General features: G+C 39.8%; 3 protein-coding genes across 10 annotated transcripts in view; 1 reads left to right on the forward strand and 2 right to left on the reverse strand.

Annotated features, from left to right (window-relative positions):
• Window positions 1–814, reverse strand: part of LOC308645393 (uncharacterized protein) — a gene marked incomplete at its 5' end in the record, with an annotated part of 27,647 nt that extends 26,833 nt beyond the window's left edge. For 2 of the 3 annotated variants that reach the window (XM_081287474.1, XM_081287473.1), the window contains one exon: window positions 671–814. In XM_081287474.1, the coding sequence (XP_081143600.1) occupies window positions 671–814 (144 nt within the window). The remainder of the gene's footprint in view (window positions 1–670) is intronic. The other variant, XR_014021192.1, reaches the window with a different exon arrangement.
• NDUFB2 (NADH:ubiquinone oxidoreductase subunit B2) lies at window positions 778–5,777 on the forward strand. Its single transcript, XM_081287471.1, has 4 exons — window positions 778–910; window positions 2,780–2,924; window positions 4,299–4,397; window positions 5,658–5,777. Exons 1-3 carry the CDS (start codon window positions 813–815, stop codon window positions 4,371–4,373), a joined length of 318 nt encoding a protein of 105 aa, XP_081143597.1. The 5' UTR covers window positions 778–812; the 3' UTR covers window positions 4,374–4,397; window positions 5,658–5,777.
• A 5,784-nt stretch (window positions 5,778–11,561) lies between these two features.
• BRAF (B-Raf proto-oncogene, serine/threonine kinase) overlaps window positions 11,562–20,224 on the reverse strand; it is a 189,402-nt gene continuing 180,739 nt past the window's right edge. For all 6 annotated transcript variants that reach the window (XM_081284997.1, XM_081285000.1, XM_081284995.1 and 3 more), the window contains one exon: window positions 11,562–19,000. In XM_081284997.1, coding sequence (XP_081141123.1) covers window positions 18,978–19,000 — 23 coding nt within the window. In that variant the 3' untranslated portion in view covers window positions 11,562–18,977. The remainder of the gene's footprint in view (window positions 19,001–20,224) is intronic.

Consider the following 20,224-nt stretch of genomic DNA (forward strand, 5'->3'; position numbering starts at 1 on the left):
GGGGAGACCTTAAGAATTTAGGGGTGGGGGGAGTCCAGAGAGGCTTGGGGTCCATCCACGATTGACTAGAAGATAATATTAAGAGACAGAAACACGCGCGGTGGGTGGTGCGGATTTTTAATCCCAGCGACTCTAGAGGCTCAAGCAGTTTGAGGCCAGAATAGATCCTGTCTCAAAAAATAAATAACAAAAAGGCCAGCTACAGTTCAGTGATAGAGCTCTCCAGGGTTCACTCCCCCCACCCCAATATATTAATGTCAATGGATTCATCCTAAGGACTAAGGAATTAGGAGCCTTCTTGATGTAGATTCCTTGGCCCTACTCAGACTTAATCCTGAGTATCTGGGACTGGGCGTCTCAGTGATTCTGATCCCACCAGTCTACGTACTCATACTTTGGAAGAACCACTGGATCCACAAGGATGCGGCACTAGACGTCCTATGGATAGGAGTCCGAAGAACAATGCAGGGGGAGCAGGAGAGTGGCAAGGGCACGGAGACCCAGCTCAGAGTGAGCGCGGAGTTTCTCTGGCCAGGCAGAGCCCACAACGCTGCTCGCCCAGCGGGAGTCACAGGTCTCCAGGCTCCGCCCAGCCCACGCCCGGGCGGGCCAGAACCGCTCGCCCGCAGCCTCCCTACGCCGGCGCCGATAGGAGCTCTTTGAACCGTACCTTGCTGACGCCTGGATCTGGCCTCCCCGCACTCCGTCTCCCTCGGCGGACTAGGACGGCCCGTGACGCCACGGGGCGGGGATCCGGGGAAGTGACGCAAGCAGGGCGGGCGGCCTGGGACGGCTGTCGGGACGCTGGGAGCATGTCGGCTCTGGCCCGACTCGCGCCTTTCGCTCGCGGAGGAGGCCGCCTCTTCAGAGCTTGCTGCGCACGGACGGGTGGAGGCAGCGGAGTGCGCCAGTGAGTGTGGGGCGCGGGGGGAGCGCTCCGCTGGCACTGACGGCCCGCGCCGAGTCTGGACGCCCTCACCTTGAGGCGGGAGGTTGGGCGGTGCGCGCGCACGCGGCTCCGCGCGGGGCACGCTGGGTCTTGTGGTCCGTCCGGGTGGCCGAGTTCGTGGGGCGGGGCGCGTGCGGTAAAGAACCGGGGCTGGGGTGGGACCGCCCGAGAGTCCGGCGGGAGGCGACGGAGCCCTGGAGGGAATCCTGGGCAGCCGCAGGTCTTAAGGCCGGAAAACAGTAGGGCTTGATGGATGGATGTCCCTAAAACGTGAATCTCATGACTACAGGGCGTTTTTGCTTTTTAAATTTGACGTTTAGAAATCCTTGGTTGGAACGATTCTGTTTTGCTTCTTCTTCTTCTTTTTTTTTTTTTAACTGGGGATTCAACGGAGGGGCGCTTTACACTGAGCCACATCCCCAGCCCTTTGTTTTTTAAATGTTTATTTTTTAGTTGTAGGTGAGCACAATATCTTTATTTCATTTTTATGTGGTGCCTCTGAGGTTTGAACCAGTGCTTCATGTCTGCTAGGTGAGCTCCACTCCTGAGCCACAACAACCCCAGCCCCAGCTCCGGCCCTTTTTATTTTTTATTTTGAGACGGTCTAGCTAAGCGGATGAGGCTGGACTTGAACTTGCAGTTCTCCTGCTTCAGTCTCCGGAGTGGCTGGGATTACAGGCGTGAATCTTCAGCTCGGGTATTTCTTCCCAATTTATTTCCTTCCTACAGGACTCACTCATAGTATCTTACTTTGATGTATTTTTTGGTTGTGAGCATGTTTTCCTTGAACATGCTCTTTTATTTGAATTCTTTGAGGTCTTGCTTCTGGTAGCCTCTTTTTTTTAAAAAATATTTTTCAGTTTTCGGCGGACACAACATCTTTGTTTGTATGTGGTGCTGAGGATCGAACCCGGGCCGCACAGGCGAGCGCGCTACCGCTTGAGCCACATCCCCAGCCCCTCTGGTGCCTCTTGAGGACACCGCCAATCCAAGATTACTTTACATTTTCGGCTTGGGTTATGGGACCACAGGCCAACCCTGGTAGTGTGAATTTGGATGCAAATCTACCTAAGGACTGGCTTCTCCATGGTTTATTTTTCATTCACCCTTTTGCCATGGGGCCTAATAATTAGACTGCTGGTCTTGGTTGGTCTCACTCAGTCTGCCTCTTTTGTCCTGTAGCTGTCAGGATGGAGGTTCTAGGACAGTTGGTAAATGACAGCTTCAGCACTTGACTAGTTTCCAGGCTTTGTTTTTACTTGGATTGCCCTTGAATTTTGTGCCTGGTCAGTGATATTGGTGGGGGGTGGGAATATATATGAATTTTATATATTATTTATACCTTATATATTTAATTTCATCTGTGATATTTTTTTTGATTTGGAAGGTTGCTCAGAGTGTCTTATCTAGTTTGTTTCAGTGTAGTAGTTAATCTAATGTGGAACATAACAGTCATAGTGTGCTATGCACATTTAAAGCAAGCTAAATGAAAGGGATTACAAACCTTTATCATTTTGTCTGTACTTTGGTGGAGGGGATAAGAAATGTTAGCTTTAATTTCTAGGATGTAACTCAGGGTTTTGGACGGCTTACTTCTTTGAAAATATAGCCAGGTGCAGTGGTGCCCACCTGGAATCCCAGAGATTTAGGAGGCTGAGGCAGGAGAATTTGCAAGTTTGAGGCCATCCTTGGCAATTTAGCAAGACTGTCTCAAAATAAAAAATAAAAAGGGCTGGGATGTGGCTCAGTGGTAGAGTCCTGCTGGGTTCAATTTCCAGTAAGTATCAAGAAAACATAGCAAATCATTTCCCATTTGGTTTTGTCTGCTAGTGCTGGTGGTGGTGTGCATATTGAGCCTCGGTATAGGCAGTTTCCCCAGCTGACCAGATACCAGGTGATCCTGGGTGAGTTCTTCAGTGCGACCATGTGGTTCTGGATTCTCTGGCGCTTTTGGCATGACTCAGATGCTGTGCTGGTAAGTACAGAGACTGCAGTTTCTTGTCCTTTATTGAGTAGGGGAAGGGAAGGTAGGATAACAGTGTAGTTTGTTTTTCTGTTTCTAGACCATTATTTCCTGTGTGAATATATTTCCTTCACTACTGTGTTGTCCACATGTGTGCAGGAATCCCATTGGTAATGAAACTTGCACTGGGCCGCTGAAACACATCCACAGCCCTGTTTTGTATTTTATTTAGAGACAGGGTCTCACTGAGTTGCTTAGCAACTTGCCATTGCTGAGGCTGGCTTTGAACTCATGGTCTTCCTGCCTCAGCCTCTTGAGCTGCTGGGATTATTGGTGTGTGACACTGTGCCCCCCTCTTTTTAAAAAATATTTTTTAGATGTCAGTGGACCTTTATTTTATTTATTTATATGTGGTGCTGAGAATTGAACCCACTGCCTGACACATGCTAGGCAAGTGCTTTTCCACTGAGCTACAGTCCCAGCCTGAAACTCATTATCTTTTGACCTCACCTGATCGTGTACATTTTGGTGGTCCACGTCTTATGGTTTTTGTTAGGTTTTCATATTTGGAAGGGAGATGAGAAATTAATTCTCTTACCATCTGAACTGCAGATTCATTGGTGGATTAAATACTTAAATGATTATTAGTGTTCTCCAGTCTCTCCAGAGGCAAGGGCAGCCAAGTTAGAATGGCCTGGATATGAGTTAATTTTTCTGAAATCTGTGCTTGTGGATCTAGAGTACTTTGGCTTTTAGTACATTTGAGTTTGTTTTCAAGATAGGAAAAAACCTTAAATGGTATACAAATTTGGAAACATCAGGTTGCTTTATATTCCATTTCTCTTAAAAATAATTCTTTGAAAGAGCTGGTTAGGTGAACTGGCAGCACATTTCCTGTTTAAAACACCCGTTTCATTGTAGGTCAGTTGTCAGTAGTATACTTGGCTACTACCATGAGATGATACAGACAGATTTGTTTCTAGGTGAGGATTGACGATGCTGACATCAACCTGAGGCTCCCAGATCTCATAGTAGGAATGACAGGAGTTGGAAACATTTATATTTAAGACATTGTCCAGATATGCAGTATCTTTGAAATGTGTTGCCTCCACTTCCTCCTATATTTTATCACAAATTGGTTTAGGCTGGTGCCTCCATAATGGGGAGACTTAAAAATTCAGGCCACTGTGCATGATGAACAGATTAAACAATAGTTGGGCCAACAGTTAATTAAGGGAGAATTTGTTCCTGTGGTACTTAAGGGCTGTATATATGGCAGTAAACCTTACTCCTTTTTTTTTTTTCTTCCAAGATTTCTTTTGAAATTTAATTAGCTACATTTAGTTTAGATGCTTGACTTCTTTTTCTTTTGAATGGTGTGACTAGGGTCATTTTACATATCCAGATCCTTCCCAGTGGACAGATGAGGAATTAGGTATCCCTCCTGATGATGAAGACTGAAAGTGTACACTCAGCTCTTTCCAAGTAAGTATTCCCTAAGTTCCTATTTCTAAGTTATTCTTTACCTTTTTGTCATGAATATTTGTTTTTATTTTGTACCTTTGACAGTCTTGAAGGAACTGCATATTCTAGCAGCATGAAGCACAGTTAATCATGTCATGTATCTAATTTTTGCTTTAATTATTTTCACCTGTGCTCTTTCTCCTTTTGGTCTTATTTTTCTTTTCATTATATATTTTAAAAAATTAGTTTTCCTTAAGGTTACAGTTTTAGGGTCCCATTTATCTATCCATTTGATCAAAGGCATATTAATTCTGCTTGTGTGAGGCCTTGGATTCAATCCCCAACACAGAATCACAACAGAAAGACCAGTTCTGTGCCAGGTCCAGGAATACAGACAGTGGTGAGTAAACAAGACAGGGAATTTATGGTATGTAGTAACAAAAACAGTGTCCTCCCTTTTCTCACCATTTAAATGGAAAGATCCAGCATATGGGTCCGTAACTGTGGAATTTAAGTATATGGAAATTGTTTGAACTACAAAGGGTTATGGCCTTTCATTTTTTTTTTTTTTTTGCGATGCTGGGGATTGAAGCTTGGCCCTCAATTCACAAGTGGTAGGTGAATGCTCTACCACAGAGCCACCCCCATCCTGAACCATTTTCCATTCTTTACTGAAAGAAGGGAAGTATTAGGAGAATCCCATTTCCCTTCCAAACCCTCAGGCATTGACATTCTCATTTACCTTTTTTTTTGGTACTGGGGATTGAGCCCTGGGGCACTTAACCACTGAGCCACATCCCTAGCACTTTTATTTTTTAATTTTTTAGTTGAGATGACACAATACCTTTACTTTTATTTATCTTTATGTGGTGCTGAGGATCGAATCCAGTGCCTTACACATGGTAGACAAGCGCTCTACCACTGAGCTACAACCCCAGCCCCTTTTTGAGACAGGATCTCCCTAAGTTGCTGAGGCTGGTTTTGAACTTAAGATCCTCCTGCCTCAGCCTCCAAGTCTCAGGGATTCAGTTGTGTAACCTATGTGCCTGTGCCCAGCTAACACTAATCTCCATGTTCTCCCAAGTGTTCCAGTATTCCTATACAGACCTGCATTAACACTTTGTGTTGATGACTGGATGTAAACCCTTTGAAAGACCATGATTTTGCTTCTTCCTCTATAGGCTACTCACATGGTCAGAGCTCAATAAATGCTTGAATAATGTGGATTTTGATTAGTAAGTATAAAAGTACTTAAAACTTTCCATTTTTGTTTTCCTGCAGGAGCAAGGTGAGAATTTCAAGAAATTATGGACTTCATAGAGTACATTAAAAGTTGTATATTAAAGTGATTTGGAAAAACAATAAACAAAAAAATAAAGTGATTTAGCCAAGAACGAAGAACTGAGTTATCGTGTCTCTGGTAGTGACAACTACCTTTTATTTCCTGGGCCCCATCTGCTGTGCTAAGTGGTTCGCCTGTCCTTTCAGCTCATTCCCTTGGGTGTTCTGTGACGTAGGACATTAAGGAACAGGGAGATGAAGTTACTTACTGAGCATCGCACCCTGGTAAAGGTGAGGTAAGGTCTGATTCCACAGCTCATGCATAATTGCAGGGCAGAACTGCCTCCTCCTTAGCTAACGTCTTCTTCACATGCATGTGGACAGGTAATGTGACCACTCTCACCATTTCTCTACTGCAGGTGGATTCTTGTCCTGAGAGTAGAGGTTAGGGGTCAGTATAGACCATTTATTGCCTGTGTATCTCCTATGGGCTGGGCATTGTGTTGAGTGGCCTTTTGTAGGACTCTTAAATCTCTTCTTTTAATTCTTAGGACCAGAAGAGTGGGAGACAAGATGAAATAGGATTTGCTAAAATGTGTTTCAAAGTACTTTCCAACTTTCTATAGCATTGCAGCATTCTGAGAATAGATGGGACAGACTTTTCCTTCATCCACAGATAAAAAGTTTTCAATATAGGGTAGCTTGTTGACTTGCCCAGAAGCACTACTATTCGTTTTTTAAAAGCTTTTGACTATTTAGGCATTGGGGATTCAGTGCTATAAGACAACTAAGATTCCATTCTCAGAAAACTTAAATTTTAGGAAGGGAAGACAAGCAGTAAATCAGTAACTGCATGAGATTTACTAAGTGCTTTGAAGGAAATATCACTGGGTAATGCTAGAAGTGGGTGAGGTAGGTGTACTGCTTTTGTGGGTGGTCAGGGAAGATGTTTGAGCTGAACAAGTAGAGCCTGAAGGAAAGGTGTGTTAGGGTCAAGGAGCAGCAGAAGCAAGATCTAGGGTGAAATGGTGGCAGCTGTGTTTGAGACAAAGTCCAGTGTGGTTTCAGCAAGTGAGGAGAATGTGGCAGTAGACGATGTTAGTAGGACATGATGATGAGTTCAGATTTTATGTTAAATGCTGTGAGCAACCTCCGGCAGGCCTTAAGCAGGGTTAGTACCAGGGATTGAACCCGGGGGTCGGGGGGTGGACTTAACCACTGCGCCACATCCCAGCTCTTTTTTATATTTTATTTAGAGACAAGTTCTCACTGAGTTGCTTAGGGCCTTGTTAAGTTGCTGAGGCTGGCTTTGAAGTCACGATCTTTCTGCCTCAGCCTCCTGAGCTGCTAGGATTACAGGCGTGTGCCACCATGCCTGGCGCTTTCTTTTTGTTTTTTTTTTTTTTACCTTGGGATTGAACCCAGGGTGTTTTACCACAGAGCTACATCCTTAGTCCTTTTTATTTTTTAATTTTTTTAAGCATCTGTTAAATTGCTGAGGTTGGCCTCAGATTTATAATCCTCCAGGGATTACACGCGTGCACCATCACGTTCAGCTTGATTTTATAGTACTTGGGTTTCCCCTTCTCCTTTGCTTCTCTACACTTGTTACAGAGAGGGCACATTAACAGCATGGGACGGTGACCCCTTCCCCATTGGCAGCTCCAACAGTCCTAGGCCTGTTGCAATGGGTGCTGCAGACAACCTGTGTAGGGGCGACTGTCTCAGCTCACAAAAGTGTTTAGGTCTTTACTTTTAAAAGTTACTCTGTACTTTAAAAATCTATTTTTCAGTGGAACCCAGGGGCACTGAGCTACACCCTCAGCCCTTCATTTCTCAAGACAGGGTCTTGCTAAGTTGCCCAGGTTGGCCTTGAACTTGGATCTTCCTGCCTCAACTTTAGGAGTTGCTGAGATTACAGGTGTGCACCATCATGTCTGGACTTTGTACATTTTAGGTCTCACTGTTGTCTTCCCCTTAATAGAGTTCTTTTGGAGAAAGAATATAATCTACAACAGTGAACTCAATAGATAATCTCATTAGTTCTTTTCCTTAGAAATCAGAATTGCTTGGGGCTGGGGTTGTGGCTCAGTGGTAGAGTGCTCACCTAGCATGCATGAGGCACTGGGTTGGATCCTCAGCACCACATAAATGTAAAATAAAGATGTATCCACCTAAAACTTAAGAATAAATATTTAAAAAAAATCATATTTGCTTGACTTGAACTAAAAGATAACTTTTAAAATACAATTCTTTTGTTGAAAAGAATACTGGAGATGGGCTGGGGTTGTAGCTCAGTGTTAAAGTGCTTGCCCAACATGTGTGAGGCACTAGGTTTGATTCTTAGCATATAAATATAATATATAATCTCAGCATATAAATATGCATATAAATAAATGAAGAAAATAAAGCCCACCAACAACTAAAATATACATATAAAAGAATTTTAAAAAAATGAATATTGGAGGGCTGGGGTTGTGGCTCAGTGGTAGAGCACTTGCCTAGCATGTGTGAGGCACTGGGTTTTGAGTCGCTGCACTACATAAAAAAATAACAATATATGTCCATCTACAGTTAAAATACTAAAAAAAAACCCAAAAAATGCTGGAGTTCTCATTTACCAGGCTTGGGCTATGAAATCAATTTGAGTTGATATTAAAAAATTGTTCCTGCCTTTTCAGAGGAGTGTGCCTCTATCTTGCTGTATAGCATATGGGAAAATACTTAAATGTGTGAGGGTGCAAAAGAGATGTTAAGCACATTATTTTTTTAAAAATATTTTTATTTGTAGATGTTCATTATTTAGTTTTTTTATGTAGTGCTTGGGTTTGAACCCAGTGCCCCACACGTGCCAGGCAAGTGCTCTACCACTGAGCCCCGACCCCACCCTCAACCCTGAGTACATTATTTTGATGGCAGTATATAAAGGAAATAACTGAAGACTTACTGTGGGCCAGACACTCTTGCAAACCTTTATGTTAGTTTATTAAATCCTCACATTATTATTTCTATTTTACAAGATGAAGAAATTGAGCTATGGGATGGATGGGTTAGGTAATTTGCCAAATCACACAGCAGTTAGAGGGAGAGCTGAGGTTCAAATCCTGGCTGGCTGGCTCTAGGTGGAGCTGGATTATCTGAGTCAGCACAACATGGTATAAAACTTTATTATATCTAACAGTTAATTTTATGTTACCTTATGTATTAATATGCTTATAAATTTAAATTTCTCAAAGGTTTTACGAAACAATACTTACCTAGGATGCACACTTAATTTTGCTTTATTCTCTTCTACCTACTTAAAAAGAATGGCTGGTTGAGACCTCCTAAACTGATTATACTACTCACTAGTGGGCCTCAACTTAGTTTGAAAAGCTGACATAATGCTTTTGAGAACCCAGTCTTTGGAGTTAAACTTGCTGGATCTGACTCCTAGGTCTACCATTTATTTGCTGTGAGTTTGGGCAAATTACTTACCTTGTCTGAATCTCCTTTGTAAAATGGGTTCAATGAGTATGTAAAGCTCTTAGAACTACACCTGGCATGAAAGAAGTACTCTTAAATGGAAGTAATTATTTCTAGACCCCTGGGTCTAAGCTAAATTTATGTGACAACCCAAAGAAATGTTTGATTTTTTTAGGAAACCCTCCATTATGAAAACAGACTTAAATAATAAATATTCAACAGATGTAATACCACTCCTCGCTTGCCAAAAACAAACCAAAGCAAAACAAATAGAATTAAGAGTGGTTTCTCTCTTCTTGATGAGTAGCTAAAAGTACACTGTAAGTTTCAGGGTGGGCTTGGTAGATGGAGAGATGTGCATAAATTGAAAGTTTGCTGGTGAAAGCATTACTGATAGCAGCTGAGGATCAAGTGTCAAATTTTAGTAACTGTTTGCCTATGGAAACTTTATAAATAACTCAGGCATCTGAGATGAGGTTCTGTATAAGGAACACCTGTCATGTGCATGTTATCAGAAGGTAACAGTAGTCATCTTGGTTCCGCTTGCCCTTAGCATTATTCTATAGAAAGGAGCACCTGTTGCCCCCACCACCTCATCAGGAGCACCATGGTCCACAGGCCAGCAGTGTCAAGGAAGCAGGAGCCACCCAAGCCACATGTGACCTACCTCAGCATCAGTGGCTTTACCTTATTGAGGATGGCAGGGGCTAGTGAGTACATCTAGCACTTCCAGCTCATAACTTAGTTCCTGGAGTCAACACCCATTTCTATCCAAAGTTCCCATTGCCATCATGATCATAACAAAACGATATATGTTGATCTTGTGTCCTGGCTACACAAACTTGGGCAAGGCGTATCCTTCAGCACTTCATATGGTTCCTAATATGAGAGGACATGGGCCAGATTATCTTTTAATAACTCTGCATTAACATTTTGAGTTGGGGAGACTACATAACCCAAATAATAGATGGAATAATCACAGCCCCTGACAAAATTTCAGAAGTGCTCATGTAGCAGTTCTTTGTAATGGCATATAAAAAATGTTTATTATTATTAATACATTTTTTTAATATGGTGCTGAGGATTGAATCCAGTGCCTCACATGTGCAAGGCAAGTGCTCTACCACTGAGCTACAGCCCCAGCTCCTGTAACAGCATTTTATAATAACTGAAGAATTTACTATTCTGGGACATTTTATGGAAATTTCTAATACATATTTATAAAAAAGGCCAAAATTACTGTCATAATCACGAATGAAGTTCTTTTAGAAAATTAGTTTCTCTAACATTTGGATTAAAGAATTGCATTTTTCATATGAGAAAACTAATTCAGAGAAAATAATGTCTTGATAGCATTCTTAGGATTGGAGGGGCATGAAGGGTATGAAAATCTGAAACCAGATTCTTAGACCTGTGCCCCTTTGGGGAATTATCTGTCTTTCATACTGTTCTCAGGATTTCCAGGTGAAGTTTTAAAACTGTTGACTTCTCTTTTGGAAACCTTTTTTTTTTTTTTTTTTTAATATTTATTTATTTATTTTTAGTTCTCGGCGGACACAACATCTTTGTTGGTATGTGGTGCTGAGGATCGAACCCGGGCCGCACGCATGCCAGGCGAGCGCGCTACCGCTGAGCCACATCCCCAGCCCTCTTTTGGAAACCTTATCTGGTGATTTTATATATTTTTGTCTAAAGATATTCTAGGTGTTTTTCAAAATTCAGGTCATGAAATCAAATGCATAAAATCAACTTATTAAAATGATTTAAAAGAATGAAGTTGAAAACATGAGTGCATGTTTGTGTGCATATTCTGTTAATGTAGAAAGTGCAAGTTGTGTCAAAACATTTGGAAAAAAATATGAAGGTGAATTTCTACAGATTTATATATATTTTTTTCTTTTTTTTGGTTCTAGTGATTGAAAGCAGTGATGCTTTACCATTGAGCTACATCCCCAGCCCTTGTTTTGAATTTTTCAAGTCAGGGCCTGATTTGCCAAATTGCTGAGGATGGCCTTGAACTTGCTGTTCTTCTGCCTCGGCCCTGGAATCACTGGGACTGTGTGCCATTGTGCCTGGCCACACACTAATTTTTAAATTTACCAAATTAAAGCACACACTTGAACTGCGTGATTACACAGAGTGCTTATTTTAAACTAAAGAAACATAAGGTTACAAAACTGTCAAATTGAGGGTCATCACTAGCACCTGATAAAAGACTGGTTACTACTGTAAGACATGTAAGTTGGACAGCACGTAGAGTGTAGCATGCAGGAAGCTTGACAACTTTAGCTTCTATTCACGAAGCAGTATAACACTATGTATGAAACAAAGTCTGTATTTCTCAGTCTCCACTGCCTGCAAGAATACCTGTCAAAACCATTGACTAATTTTGTTATTCAATGTAAGTGCTAGAAAAATAATCTTGAAAAAGACTTCTCCATGCAGTCAATCTTTATTATAGCAGTATTCGCATATTCACATCAAATACATAGAACTTTTTTGCCTTTTATATAATACAGAGTTTTTTAAATAACTTTACACAGAAATAAATTTCTTCAATCTGATTTTCAGCTATCTTTTTAAAAATTCTCCATGCTTTCTATCCAAACTGAACAATATGTTCCATTATACAAATTTACATGAGAAAAACTCCAAAGTACAAATGAAGGGACCTGAGCAGGTAAGAGAACCAAAGTATCAGGAAGTGGGTATGGAGGAGAATTAAAAAAAAAAAAAAAGTTAAGCAAACGTTGAGGGTTAAGGATAAGAGGGAAACATCATCCATTTGACTGAAAATAAATTTCTTTCTTATGAATTGAAAAATAAGCTTTAAAAATAGTTACTCCATTGTAATTTTTGCAAAGCAGGTATAGAGAAGTCTGAGGACAATGAAAAAGTCCCCACCTTTTTACTGGGCCACCCTAGACTCCATGAGAGCCTTTTTATAATGCTTAAGCAGAACTGAAGTGAACTAAACCCAAACCTCTGGCAATTACAGAAAGGAATGTGTGAGCCACCATAAGGTTTGGGGTGGTGAAATAGGAGTTGTTAATTCACTGCAGTTTAAACACAAAGCATTTCCCTTTCTTCTCCCTTACAGGAGACTTGTCCTCAAACCAAGAAGTACATGAAAAGGGGGGGATTTCCTTTTTCTTAGTCTAAACCAAAGAGTAATCACAACTACCAAAGAAAATGCATGATGAATGGTCAAATCAATCCCCTGATCAGCTGTATGATCCCATCTTAAGAAGCAGCAGCAACTGCTGAATGAGCAAAGGATCAGATGTATACCCAACAAATGGGGTTACCACAAATATCACTGTGATAAGTCTTTCAAATCAGGCAACATCAAGAAGGCCAAACAAGGCTATACCATATGGTATGGCCAAAGGAAACAGGACCCAATGAATTCATTTTCAAATGAAGAAAGAAAAAGGGTACAGCAGTGCACACATGCGTGCACAGGACACACAAATACATACATACATATACACACACACACACACACACACACACACACACCCTGGCATGTAAACTAATATAAGATGAAGATAAATAAGACATAAAGGTTAGCCACTTATGTTGATAATTAACATGAATAAAAAGGCATTATATGTTTACATAGCCGGTTTTAATCAGCTATGGAACATATGCGAATGTATTAGGAATGATTTTTTAAAAAAACCGTTCACAGCTTAGAATAAAAAGCACACTTATTGCACTCTTACATTTTATTTCTGGCAATTATAGTTTATTTCTTACCCTCACATTATTTTTCCCTATTCCCCAGACTGAACTGCCACCCCACCCCATTTTGGTCCCTTTTCTCTCCATCTGTGCCTAGTCTGGTAACCCTGTTGCTTAGGCTACACTCTGCAGTTTCTTATGTAACTCACATCCCACCAAGACACATGGGATCAAAAGCTTAACACAAATGCAAGAGAGCGATTTTCAAAGCAAAACATGATGAAGCCCCTCAACTCATAACCCCATTCCAGCCTGTCAACAGACCCTTTCCTTATGCACCTCTTCATGCGTTTCTTGCCCGACTCCCCTGCATCTACACTATCAATGGGAACCAGTGGTTGTGGGTGCTGGATCATGTACTCAGCCTGCCAGGAGAAGGAAATGGTTTGCACAAAAAAAATTTTGATACTAACATGAATAAATATATTTTAGTTCTGTTTTCAAAGAGTACTTCAATCTATAGAATTCCTTACCAAAAAAATGCACCACAAAAAATGATACACTGGCTGCGTCCTCATGCACAACTGGTTATATCATTACAATTAGTCAAAACGGCTAAATAAATGTTTTTTGAAAGTGATTTAGTAATTAATGAAGCTAAATTAGTTGAAATTGTGGGTGCTGAAATAAAGGATCTACTTTGATCACTTTGTTGAGGTGGTGACTAAGTGTCCTCATGTATTTTTTTTTTTTTACCTGTTACCTTAAGATTTTAGGACTTCAGATGCTGTCCTTTTCTACTTCAGAAATACCCAATAGGAACTGTTAAATATCCTTCTCACAATGAACAACAATTAGGACTGAATTTTAATTTAAATGTCTAAAGTTACTTAAAAAAAAAGCTTATGGTCAAGTGTACTGATATAACAAACATCTTACCAGTATTTACCTTTACCAGAGCTAGAAACATGTACCACAAATGCACTGGTCACTTTACTCTCCTCTGGTCAGTTACAAATCATTGCCTCTGCAGGCAGAGGTGCTACTGCCCTCCTTGGGCATTAGTAATTCATTTCAGTATTTCAGCCAAACAACTAAAGGATGTGCTGGGGACAATACATTGGCTTTCTTGGGGGTGGTGAGGAATGAAACAAGATACAAGAACCACACCATGAAGTACGTCCAGTTTTACACATACCTGCTAGGTCATTCACAATTCCAATGGCCCTTCACAAAGGAGGTCTCCAGAGATTGCCCTCCTTGGCCCCCCACCATGCACTACAGCAGGATTAGTAGCACAGTCCAGCTTCATTTTGCAGACAAGTCTGGGAGGTGAGTTACATTTCAAACTCTGAAAATTCAGTGTTAAGTTGGCAGCAGTACTCTGGAAACTAATCAAATCAAATTCTTTACTCTATTTTAATTTCTCCTTTCTCATTAGGTTAATACATGATTGCTGCCCAGCATTACAGTACTTCAACACTAAACTACAGCAGTTTCTTAAAATGTCTGTCAAACATTTCTGTTGTATAAAAGTTCCATGCTTTGAAGAACTGATGGGAGTAGAAAAAAGTTTCTCTAGAAATGTCACTGAATTGTATTTTCAACCTAGTTGCTCTATGTGATAAATATATCTGACTATACTAGGGATTATGTGCTTTAAAAAAATAATTTTGTTCACTGAAAATTTACTTGTGTTTTCTCATTTTTTAAATGTGATTTTGGCTATAAACTCTTTAGTGCATTTATCTTTGCAGTCTAAATTGCACTCTAAAAAATATTAACACAGCTGAGTTAAACCAGAGTGGCTGCTCTCTTCACAAATCACTGATTTCTGCTAAAATTTTAGCTTTTTTTTTTTTTATTGCATCATGAAGGCACAGTAAGATCATTTGGCAAATTGTCAAGGTATTTTTCTAGAGCCTCACCTACACCATTTCCCTGTATGACCTGTAAGCTACTTTGCTATTCCTACTCACAGTAAACCTTCCGTCCTGGCTGTGGTTTATGGCCTAACAGTTGACATCTGATATTCTAGCATTAAAAACTCCAACTGGGACAAAAAGGAGAATCTTGCATAAAGGGCAGTCACTCTACCCTCTTGGCTGGGCAGTCTCTCATGAGTATCTGTGCAAATGACAAAGCTGTGGCTAACTCATTATGAAGATGTGCTACCTTGCTGAGCCTACTGAAAACTAAGATCATATCACTGGTAGTGAAGCGGTACCCTAACTATTTAACTCCATGCAACTGACTTCAGATTGAGATTCTGAAACGTACCCCTAAACAGATTCTGGCACCACTTCCAACAACATTCAGATACTCGAACTACAATTTTTTTTTTTTTTTAACAGTATCACTGCTTAAATGTATAATGCCCTTTAGGACAAAATGAGAGTGCTCCAATAGAAGTACACATAAAAGTTAAAATCTTAAATCATCTTCATGTTCTAAAGCTCCTGACTTTTCATATTTTAAAATAAATAACTATTCATTACCTCATCCTGAGGAGGTAGTTTTTTTGAAGAGGTCACCTGAACCCTGCAATGTGTTTCAAACTACAGCTAGAAGAGATTTGCAAAAGCCTGGCGAGGTGGGTATGCGGGTCGGGACAGGTGAGTCTGAGGAGGGGTGTGCAGCAGCTCCAGCGGTGCCTGATGGATACAAGATAGCGCACTGTGATACAAGAGCTGTGACACACCACACAAGAATGAGGGTGTTTACAAAGTCTTGGGCTGACAGTGCTGAAGGCTGGAATTATTTTTTAATGTTCTTCCTCTCTAATACCAACATAAACATAACTTATATGAAATTTCAGCTTCTAGGATGCCTCAGTATGACCTACTAAACCTCAAATACAATCAGGGATAGGATGTTCAGGAACCAGAATTTGATAGCTTGACAAAGTCTTTTAAAGTGCATGTAAGTACAAATGATCACATTGGATTTTTTTATTCACAAACCCCTTTTATAAAACGTTTTTTTTTTGGAGGGTCAATAGTATTTCAGTGGCAATTTTCAGGGTCCTAGACCCTAGTTTAATAATAAAGAAAAAAAAACATAAGAAATATTATATTATTTAAAAACAATCTTTTTTTTTTAATATTTATTTTTAGTTCTCGGCGGACACAACATCTTTGTTTGTATGTGGTGCTGAGGATCGAACCCGGGCCACACGCATGCCAGGCAAGCGCGCTACCGCTTGAGCCACATCCCCAGCCCCTAAAAACAATCTTTTATAGTTGCTTTCAAATTTTTTAGAAGGCTTCATTCTTTCTACCAAAAATGAAACACCCGCAGAAGGCACTGCAACCACTTTATGGACAAGACTTGACAGCTACAGCCTTATAAGATGATGGGTGAAACAGCCACACACTGTCTCCACAAATTACTCATAAAGTGCTTTGCACAAACAAGGGTTTCTTCCTTCTATTTTCTTAGGCGCTCAACAAGTCTTTCTGCAGTATAAGCATAAAAAATTAAACAAAAAACCCCAAAAGAAACTCATTTTTTCGCCATTTGTAAACTAAAGTGAAAAACTATGATTTGATAGGAATAAAGAAAAGGAAGGTTTAAACATTTTATTTATTTCTAAAGTTCTCTATAAAAAAATCTCTCAAAACCCTGAGCCTGGCTTCTGGGCACAGCTTCATTTATCAGCTTTTCAGATGAAACAGCAATCTACTTTAAAATGAAAGGAGGATAAAAAGTATTACCCTGTATTTCATTCAGAAAACTGGAATGCTAAGCTTCCTCCCTAAGTGTGCTGGAGTTGTCCCAGATGCTGAGGTGGCCCCGCTTGCAGGCCCAGCACACAGAGCAGGCTCTGCTCCTCAGTAGGACCTACATACACATCTATGATTCAAGCCCTGCTCTCTCCAGAGAGGATCTAAGCTCTGAGCCAATCTTTGTAAAGGGAACACAGCCATATTTACAACCATCTATAGAGATATATTTAAAAATGACAAATAAACAATGCTTTTCAGAAAGAGGCAGCATCATATGCACAGAAGACACCTTTTGATTTCTAAATTTTCTCTGCTCATGTAAGACTTAAAAACATTTCACTGACTGGGGATGTGGCTCAGTGGTAGAGCATTTGCTTGGGTTCCATCCCCAGCACTGCAAAACAAAACAAAACAAAACAAACAAAAAAACCCAAAACCAATAAAAATAAAAAAAAAAAATAAAAACAACCAGTAAAAACACATCATTGTTAAAACTGTTAATAACTTAGGATATATTCCATTTTACTGGAACAACCTTTGTTAAATCCATGAAATTTTCAATAGGCCTTCTTCTGATTGAGATATTTTAGCAAAATTCATCTAATGAAATATAGTATAGTGGGAGAGGAATTATAATCTGAAAAATTTAACTAACTTCTGGTTCCCTGATATAAGTCCTGTGGAATTTCCTTCAGGTCCTTGGCTATGACTCATCTGGGCTAAGTACATCTCATTTAATTTGGATTCCTCAATCCTGATAAGTGATTCTAAGGAGATTATTTGCTATTAATACATCTGGTCACTTTCTTTGCTACTTTGGTGATTTATAATCTGCCCTTTAATAAAGGTCAAGGGAAGCTATGACTAGGTTATATTTTCCATTTGTGAAAAGACAAGACAGATTTAGGTTCTCAATACCACAGCAGCTCTTTCTATAAAAACAACTGATGGTAGGCTTCACACACCCTACCTCAGTCTTGACATCCCTAAGATTTTCCTATTCTCTGCTTGGGGAACTCAGCTGCAAAATTATCCAACCTTTTGAAGACCAGGCTTGGGAAAAAAGGAAGGAGGAGAATGAATAGAGATACCACCATTTTTATTTCAGGTTGCATATTCTAGGTAAAAGACTAGAAAGTGGATGTAGGATGTAGTGTTGGAATCAATTGGAAGAAACAATGAGATTATTAGCAAAGATGTTAGTGTGGATCCAGCAAGTACCATTAATTTAAAAATTATAAATATTTGTCATTATGCTAAGACTCCTCATATTTAGGTAGAGAAAAGGATAATGATCTTTCTTTAAAAGTTGTTTATGTAACAAAAATACAGTTTTCAGGCTATATAATTCTGGTGGGAACTATAATTTCACTCCAATTCAATTACAGCTGAAAGTTATTTTCTTTTTAATAAAAATATAATAGAAGAAACTCAGAAATTAAAACCTGTACCTTACATTTAATTACATAAATTTCTCACATTCAAAACTGTTATTAAGCAGTTTTGCAGGCTTTTAATCAGATACTGTCCATGGCATTTTGGCCCTGGACAAAGTAGCCACGTAAGTACTTAGTGACTGGAAGAGCTTAGAGGAAGATATAGACTATTTTCCTGAGAATTTGCTACATTGTGGAGGAAACAAGTCCCCAACTCTCATCTTCATTGCTGGACCCAATGAGAAAAGAAGGCGGTATGTGCCAGCACTGTCCAGCCTGCATGGTTAGGCAGAGCCCCAGGGAGCAAGGCAACCAGAGGCTAGAGACCTGGGAGGTCCGGAAGAAGATGCAGCATTCCCTTTTCCTCTGCTCCCAGACTCCTCCTTACCGCTCAACCTCCAATCAAATAAATAGAGCTTCACTGTGATAGAATTTGTCAAGGACTGAACATATACCACACAGGAAGGGGATGCTGCATTTTTGTTCCATTCCTCAGAAATTAACTGATGGTAGCCAGGGGAAAGAGCTCCACAACAAAATCCCAGAACAGGAAAGAGAACGATGCTTGGTGATTGATGCTTGGTGATTGAAACTGCCCCATCAGATGATCAGCCACAAACTGATCTGGTGGTTAGAAGGGCAAAGTTGACTGGCAGACCTTCCATAGCAAATCTCCCAAGCTGTAGCAGCAGTTTCTTTCCATCATGCCTGACCATCAAAAGGTCAGAATTCAGGGTCTCTCCTCTTTCTTCCTGGGAGTGGGCAGACGTGTGCACGTGGTATTTGTGGTGAAGAAGAAACACTGGCAGCAGAGAATTCTGGTTCCTAAAACATTCTTCCCTCTTTTGTTGGAAAGGAAACTCCATTCTGTTCCATACCAGCTTATGCATTGAAAATTTTATATCTTTAAAAAAAGGTTTGAGGAACAGAATTGTGTTTTGATGTTAACAAACTGTACGAACACAAGACTTAAATAAAGAGTAGATGCTGCCATGATGGTGTGACTACTTGAAGGCTGCAAATTCTCCTGTAAGGGAGGACAAGAGCTAATTTTAAAATAGTTATCTAAAAATAACCTCAAGGTAGTAAAACTTCATTTAAATCTCATTGAAAGGTGACCAGTTATATACTACAAACCTAGTATCATCATCACTAGTTTAAAACCCCAAATGGCTGAAATATATGAAAGAATCCAAATATGTATATATGATAGATAAGTATGGTTCAGCTATATCAATAAAATATCAAGTCTGCAGATAGTTTCACAGCTGGGTTTGATATGTTATGGTTTAGATCAAGCTAAAAATAGTTTCAAAACAAAATTTCAAAAGAAATTGGTTGCACAATTGCAATGTCAACTTGCATAATACTTCTCTAAATTATCAACTCATTTTCATCTATCATATTACATATATAATGAAAGTCACTATAATAAGGAATAGGCAGAAATTATCCTTGTTTTTATGAAAATAATTTTCAGTTGTTGGGCTGAGCTGTGGCTCAGTGGCAGAGCCTAGCACATGTGAGGTACTGGGTTCAATCCTCAGCATCACATATAAAAATAAGCAAATAAAATAAAGGCATGCTGTCCATCTACAACTACAAAAAATAAATTTTTTAAAAATTTGTTGATGGACCTTTATTTTATTTATTTGTATGTGGTGCAGAGAATCAAAACCAGTGCCTCATGCATGCTAGGCAAGCGTGCTACCACTGAGCCATAATCCAGCCTTTATCTTCATTTTGTACAAACCAATTGAAAGGTCTAATGATCTGTCCACATCACACATTTGACAGGAGAGGAAGTCCAGACCTCCCACTTTCTAGTTAATTTTACTTTTTCCAACTATAAAAAATTAAACCTAGGAACTTTTCACTGAACTTAATTCTCTGCATAAAGAGTTCTTTAAATCATAAAGTCCCTTTGAGGTACTATATTTCTTCAAGCTTGACAAATTTGGAAGCTTCCTGGAATTATTAATATTTTTTGTACTGGGTATTGAATCAGGGCTCTTTACTACTAAACTAACATCACTAGTCTTTTTTAAAAGAAATTTCAGATTCTTTAAAAAAAACTTTTAGTTGTAGATGGGCACGACAAATTTATTTATTTATTTATTTATTTATTTATTTATTTATTTATTTATTTATTTTTATGTGATGCTGAGGATGAACCCAGAGCCTCACATATACTAGGCATGGGCTCTACCACTGAGGCACAATCACAGCCCTCCCTAGTCCTTTTTATTTT

The sequence above is a fragment of the Spermophilus citellus genome, assembly GCF_964194105.1.
Source record: "Spermophilus citellus genome assembly, chromosome: 3".
NCBI lineage: Eukaryota > Metazoa > Chordata > Mammalia > Rodentia > Sciuridae > Spermophilus > Spermophilus citellus.